This window comes from Coregonus clupeaformis, unplaced genomic scaffold (genome assembly GCF_020615455.1).
Source record: "Coregonus clupeaformis isolate EN_2021a unplaced genomic scaffold, ASM2061545v1 scaf1647, whole genome shotgun sequence".
NCBI classification, from domain to species: Eukaryota; Metazoa; Chordata; class Actinopteri; order Salmoniformes; family Salmonidae; genus Coregonus; species Coregonus clupeaformis.
Window position 1 is genome coordinate 87501 of NW_025535101.1, and position 7500 is coordinate 95000.

At 50.2% G+C, this 7500-nt stretch overlaps 1 protein-coding gene across 1 annotated transcript in view; it reads left to right on the plus strand.

Moving 5' to 3' along the window:
• Positions 1-7500, plus strand: part of LOC121546651 (otogelin-like) — a gene marked incomplete at its 3' end in the record, with an annotated part of 78292 nt that overhangs the window by 44698 nt on the left and 26094 nt on the right. Inside the window, 6 exon segments of the mRNA XM_045218537.1 lie at positions 5183-5290; positions 6139-6277; positions 6542-6592; positions 6594-6648; positions 6651-6676; positions 7193-7339. Of these exon segments, the coding sequence (XP_045074472.1) occupies positions 5183-5290; positions 6139-6277; positions 6542-6592; positions 6594-6648; positions 6651-6676; positions 7193-7339 (526 nt within the window).

Here is a 7500-nt window from a genome sequence, read left to right on the forward strand (position 1 = left end):
CCTCTCGCCGTGCCTCTACACTTTCCTTCTCCCTTATAGCCTCCTGTAGCGCCTCCTTCTGACTGAATAACTCCTGCTCCCTCTGAACCAATAGCCCCCGTAACATGGTGGCCTCCTCTCCTAACCTGCAGACCCGCCCTTTAACGGCCACCTGCTGCTTCGTCGTCCACACTGTGTGCCCCCCCAAAAAAAATGTCTTGGTGTTGCTTCTCGGGTCTCCGTCGTCGGCACTCCTCTTCCTGTGAGGACTCCTCCGGGAGCCCCCACGAGTTAGGGAACAGAACCTCGTCCTCGTCGTCATCCTCCGACTCCTCAGTATAATACTGTTCCCACTCCTCTTCCCAAGGTCGTAGGGACCCAAACTGAAAACCAACCAGGTGCAGTGGTCGGGGCTCTTCTCTCACGCTCCCCGACCACCCCTTTAGCCCCCCCCAAAACAATTATTGGGGCTGTCTCTCGGGCTTCTTCCTCTGCCGGCGCCTTCCGCGTTGCCGCTGCTCCTCTCCTGCCTGGGCATTTACCTTCGCCCATGGCCCTTTCTCCGCGAATATCTCTTCCCATGACCACAATTTGCCCACCTGTGACATCGCTACTGGGCACGCTGCTTGGTCCTCGTTTGGTGGGATCTTCTGTCACGTTCGTTTACACACGGGACGGAACAAGGCGCAGCGTGATATGCGTACATGTTTATTAAATATCAAACACAACGACAAAATAACAAACAAAACGAAACGTGAAGTCCAAGGCAGCACAGCACAACATACCTTAACACGGAACAAGATCCCACAACCCACTAGTGCCAATAGGCTGCCTAAGTATGGTCCCCAATCAGAGACAACGAGCTACCGCTGCCTCTGATTGGGGACCAACCTGGCCAACATAGATCTACACAACATAGACAATCACCACAGATCTAAACAACATAGACAATCACCACATAGAAAATACACACCCTGATTCAACAAATAAGAGTCCCCAGAGTCAGGGCGTGACAACACCTCTCATCACCTCGAGAACACGATCCCCTCAGTGAAGCATGGTGGTGGCAGCATCATGCTGTGGGGATGTTTTTCATTGGCAGGGACTGGGAAACTGGTCAGAATTGAAGGAATGATGGATGGCGCTAAATACAGGGAAATTCTTGAGGGAAACCTGTTTCAGTCTTCCAGAGATTTGAGACTGGGACGGAGGTTCACCTTCCAGCAGGACAATGACACCAGCGGAACCCATCCAACTTGAAGGAGCTGGAGCAGTTTTGCCTTGAAGAATGGGCAAAAATCCCAGTGGCTAGATGTGCCAAGCTTATAGAGACATACCCCAAGAGACTTGCAGCTGTAATTGCTGCAAAACGTGGCTCTACAAAGTATTGACTTTGGGGGGGGGGTGAATAGTTATGCACGCTCAAGTTTTCAGTTTTTTTGTCTTATTTCTTGTTTGTTTCACAATAAAAAATATTTGGCATCTTCAAAGTGTAAAGTGTAGGCATGTTGTGTAAATGAAATGATACAACCCCCCCAAAATTTTTTTTTTTCAATTTTAATTCTGTCACACCCTGGCTCTGGGACTCTATATGTTGAGCCAGGGTGTGTTCATTCTGATGTGTTTATTTCTATGTTGGTAGTTCTGTTGTGTTTATTTCTAGGTTGGCCAGAGTGACTCCCAATCAGAGGCAACGAGTGTCAGCTGTCGTTGGTTGTCTCTGATTGGGAGCCATATTTAAACTGTCTGTTTTCCCTTTGTGTTTGTGGGTTCTTGTTCCAGTTGGTCATTGTTACCGTTGGACGTTACGAGTCGTTATTGTTTTGTTGGTTGTGTATGTTATCACTGAAGATAATAAATACCATGTTCGTTCAACACGCTGCGCATTGGCCTCTATTAACGACGATCGTGACAGAAGAACCCACCAAGTAAGGACCAAGCAGCGTGTCCCGGGGCAGAACTTGGACTGGACATGGGAGGAAGCGCCGGGAGAGGCCCTGGCGAAAGAGGAGCAGCGGCGTCAGCAGTGTCAACGTCGGACAGGCGAGAGGCAACCCCAGAAAATTTTTAGGGGGCACACGGCATGGACGACGGGGCTGACGGAGGCAGAAAAGGGGCGGATTCAGAAGGCCACCAGGTTACGGGGGCCACTGGTCAAAGCAGGGAAGGAAGGTGTAGAGGCACGGCGAGAGGTACTGGGGTGTGTTACCAGTCCGGTCCGGCCCGTTCCAGATCCCGGTAGAGCCAGTGGTGTGTGTCCCCAGTACGGTCCGGCCTGTTCCGGCCCCTCGCACCAAGTGTACGGTGCGCGTCGCCAGCCCGGTCCGGCCTGTCCCTGCTCCTCGCACCAAGCCTACGGTATGCGTCGCCAGCCCGGTCCGGCCTGTCCCTGCTCCACGCACCAAGCCTACGGGGTGCGTCGCCAGCCCAGTCCGGCCTGTCCCTGCTCCACGCACCAAGTCTACGGTGCGCGTCGCCAGCCCGGCCCGGCCTGTCCCTGCTCCACGCACCAAGTCTACGGTGCGTGTCGCCAGCCCGGCCCGGCCTGTTCCTGCCACTCGCACCAAGTCTACGGTGCGTGTCGCCAGCCCGGCCCGGCCTGTTCCTGCCACTGCGCACCAAGTATACGGTGCGCGTCGCCAGCCCGGCCCGGCCTGTTCCTGCCACTCGCACCAAGTCTACGGTGCGCGTCGCCAGCCCGGCCCGGCCTGTCCCTGCTCCACGCACCAAGCCTACGGTGCGCGTCGCCAGCCCGGCCCGGCCTGTTCCTGCCACTCGCACTAAGCCAGGGGTGCGAGACGTCAGCCTGGTAAGGCCCGCTCCTCCTCCACGCACCAAGCCAGGGGTGCGAGTCGTCAGCCTGGTAAGGCCCGTCCCTCCTCCACGCACCAAGCCAGGGGTGCGAGTCGTCAGCCTGGTAAGGCCCGTTCCTCCTCCACGCACCAAGCCAGGGGTGCGAGTCGTCAGCCTGGTAAGGCCCGTTCCTCCTCCACGCACCAGGCCAGGGGTGCGCGTCGTCAGCCTGGTAAGGCCCGTTCCTCCTCCACGCACCAAGCCAGGGGTGCGAGTCGTCAGCCTGGTAAGGGCCGTTCCTCCTCCACGCACCAGGCCAGGGGTGCACGTCGTCAGCCTGGTAAGGCCCGTTCCTCCTCCACGCACTAAGCCCGGGGTGCGCGTCGTCAGTCCAGCACAACCCGTGCCTGGGCCACCGGTGCCTGGGAAGGTACCGGTCAACTGCTCCACTACGGAGCTGAAGCTAACCGCTCCTGCTACGTCCAGTTCAGCTCCAGCCAGCGGGGCCAGACTGGACCAGGGGCGCTATGGGGGGGTTTATTGGAGGGTGGTGGTCAAGGCCGGAGCCAGAACCGCCGCCGAGGAGGTATGCCCGCCCAGCCCTCCCTGTTTTGCTCTAGTTGAGGCGCGGTCGCAGTCCGCGCCTTTAGGGGGGGGTACTGTCACACCCTGGCTCTGGGACTCTATATGTTGAGCCAGGGTGTGTTCATTCTGATGTGTTTATTTCTATGTTGGTAGTTCTGTTGTGTTTATTTCTAGGTTGGCCAGAGTGACTCCCAATCAGAGGCAACGAGTGTCAGCTGTCGTTGGTTGTCTCTGATTGGGAGCCATATTTAAACTGTCTGTTTTCCCTTTGTGTTTGTGGGTTCTTGTTCCAGTTGGTCATTGTTACCGTTGGACGTTACGAGTCGTTTATTGTTTTGTTGGTTGTGTATGTTATCACTGAAGATAATAAATACCATGTTCGTTCAACACGCTGCGCATTGGTCTCTCCCTGACGATCGTGACAAATTCTAGGTTGTAAGGCAACAAAATAGGAAAAATGCCAAGGGGGGGGGGGTGAATACCATCACAAGCCACTGTAGCTGGGAGTCAAGAGAAATAAAATATAATGTGCAAATGTCTTAATTTAGCTCGATGGTGTTTCTGCAAACATTGATTCCTCATCTTTTCATTAAGTGACAATATTATAACATAATAATTTTCCCAGACATCCTCGGTGGTCCTCTCTGGAATGGTCATGCTTTGTTGTATCTTACATTGTGAATAGCATAAACCACATAGTTGTGTACCAGCCATACTAAATGCCTTTCTCTATACACATCCTGGGAAAAAAGATCCACATCTCAATAATGAACACTGTAGAATTCACTTCTGGCACTGCTTTGCTCCAGCCCTCTCATTCAGAAAATGCCAATACTGCCCAAGATTTCCTCACCTTCGTATTGGGGCATTCCTGGAGGAAATAAGAGCCTACTAAAAACAGATTGAAAGAGTGAAGACATTGGATGAGCTGTAGTGCCCCGTCAGTTCAGGCCCTTTTGAGACATAAAATAAGGTGGGCTGGGCGAGGATGAAACAGTTCACCTACATGCGGAATATTCATGAATTGGTGCAACAATTATACAGTTGTGCACAGTTATACGCAATTAGATAAGGTTTAATTAAACGAGAGATGGAGAAAGATAAAGACGTTGACTGAGATTTATTCACAACTGCTGCACCACCTCAGACTGCAGTGGAGAATTAATTATTATGGAAGCTTTGATCATGGTAATCGATCCAGTGGCTTGGCGGGCGAATAAAGAAAGCTGTTAGCACCACTTTATCTGCAGTGTAACTTTACACAGATGAACCTCCAGGTTTGTGGCCAGACCATTCAATGTGTCGCTTCATTGTCTACTTGCCCCAGCCTCTCCTCTCTCTCTCTCTCTCCAGGGGATATAACTCTGACCCGCCACCACGATATTACAAGATTCTTATCAGCTCCGTCGCTCTAACAGTGTGGAAACCCAATGGAACGGCCGGGACAAAGGCTGTTTCTCTCTATCTCTGAGAATCCTAATTGTCTGGTTTTCTCATGTAACGAGTGTTTCTCCTTTTCATCCAGAGTTGCCCATCCCTGAAACCCTCTCATTTCCTGACTGTAGTGGCAGTTACTGGACCGAGACTGACTCTGGCGCTCCCTCTGTCGTTCAGTTCTCTTGGCACAGAGATCTGGTTCAGAGATTAATTTAGTAGAGTACATGCGTAGAGATACAGTATCTCTATTTATCTCTATGGGTGAAAAAGGTACAAGCAGATTAAAAACAAAGTTAAGTCTGTTCTACAAGTAGTGCAACACAGATTAATTCTTACTAAGTGAATGAAACTGACAGCTGTGTGTGTGTGTGTTTCTGTGTTTTCCTAGATTGCTGAAACATGGTGATGAGTGTTTTGAGGCTGATGCGTGCCCCTGCCTCTGGAAGGGGAAAGAGTACTATCCTGGAGATAGAGTCACATCCCCCTGTCATCAATGGTACGTTTAGAATCAATTTATACACTGACTTTTAAGAGATTAAACTCTACTCGAACCGAACAGGATATGTATCAAACTCAACACATTTTAGGAGAGAGTTGTGTCCTAAATTAGTGAAGGGTTTTCAGATCATTTCCTGTACAGAAGTATGACACAGAGCGGCATTGTTTCTTCAAAACACCCCTCATCTATATTCAACCCCTTATAAGATCTATCACATACACAGCTTTCATTTGCCATGAAATTTCAAGTGTCTGAGTCACAGACAAATTTGTTGCTTCAGCACCTGGCAAAACCTGGCAATGTGTGGCCGAATTAAGACAAATCTCGAGCAGCTAACAATTTTTTCCAGGGATCATTTCCCGGGCTTGAAGCGATGAGTCCTGTACAGATTGGACCTATAGTGAGACTGTTCACCTGATATCCATTACCCTCTATTATCTGTCAGAGAAAAATCACCTCCCAGCTCTGGCTTATAGAGAGTCCTTGTATGACGGTGGTTCATTCAACAGTCTCTCTCTCTCCCTGGCGAGTGAAAGAGTGATCTCAGTCTTTCTTACTCTCCTTTTCTTCTCTCTATCCATTACTTCTTCCAGCAAAGGAAGAAAGAAAGAGAAGAGAAGGGAAAAGGAGAGATAGGGATCTGTATAATAGCACTATGAACGGTGATAATTCAACATTTGGCAGTTGACGAGATCCCTACTTTTCGGCAGGCGATAATCGCTGGCCTCCCGAACAAAAAAAAAGGCGGCCATTAGTTATGATAGAATGTGCTTACATTAAGTGGTAGCAGTTTGCTGGTAGGTTGGTACTGAATCGTGATGGTTGACGCTGTGCGTCTCTTTCAGTGTCTGCCAGCATGGAACATTCCAGTGTGTGTTCCGCCCGTGTCCGTCCATGTGCACAGCCTATGGTGATCGCCACTACAGGACCTTTGATGGTCTACTGTTTGACTACGTTGGAGCGTGTAAAGTCTACCTAGTTAAGGTACCAGAGTTACATTCCCAGAACTCCAGTTCATGCATTTTTTCCCCTCGTTATTTGATAATAAAATGGGAGGAATAAATGCAACGCAAGAAATCAGTGAAAGTAAGATATCCACGTATAGATGAAGGGGATTGATGAATAGAGTGGTTTAGGGTTTAATTTACTCAATATACTTTTTTCACACATTTCGTAGGTTTTCAGTAGCACAGTTCTATCCTGGGTTAGCTTGCTATTTTCATGTTATTTTTCCCATCCCACCTACAGAGCAGTGCTGATCTGATGATGAGTGTGACGGCTGAGAACGTCGACTGTTACGACGGGCGGCGCCATCTGCAGGAAATCTCTACTCATCAACATCGGTAGATCTTTCATTGCGTCGACGACGACAGTGGCAAACCAGTAAGTGCATGCTCCTGCTCCTGAACCTTACCGGGTAACTTGCCGCTGGTGGTCCGACCAAGGCTGGCCACCGCTGGGATGCTGCCCAGTTTCCACTAGCGGCCCGTTACTTGTTTGCTTACTTGGTTTCGATAGGGTTAATGTAGCCTGCAGTGTTATAAGAAATGTTTGATGAAACATTACAGAGAAAGGAACTACCCTTAACCCCTGACCCCTTAACCCCTGACCCCTTAACCCCTGACCCCTCAGACCCACTGAATATCACCTTACTATTGTCACACCTTACCAATTATGGCACAAATTTCACTTATTTAAGACTACATCATTCATGATCCCTGTCCTCTTTCCTGTCCTCCATCTTGTCCTCTTCCCTGTCCTCCATGAACAATAAACCATAAAGAAATTAGGTAATAAAACACAGGGGGGCACTACCCCCGGACCCCCCTGGCTCATCTCAACCTGTTCATCAATATTGATTTGTCCGTTGTCTTATTTCCTGTCCCCCGTCGTGTGTAGAACCCGTCCAGTGTGATCGACTGGAGGCAGGAGCTGTTCGTATGGAGCGCTGGGCTCTTTACCGTGGTCCATGTTCCAGAGGAGGACCTGACCGTGCTCTGGGATCGTAAGACCACGGTCCACATCCAGGCTGGACCACGCTGGCAGGTCAGACACCAGGGTTGTTAGTGTCTCCAACCCTAGAATAACACGGGCCCTGTCACTACAGAGAAGCTGCTGTCTCCTATAGCAGTCTTTCTCAACCCAGTCCTCTGGATACTCCAATCCATCACACCTTATTCAACAAATCAACTCATCACCAAGCCCTT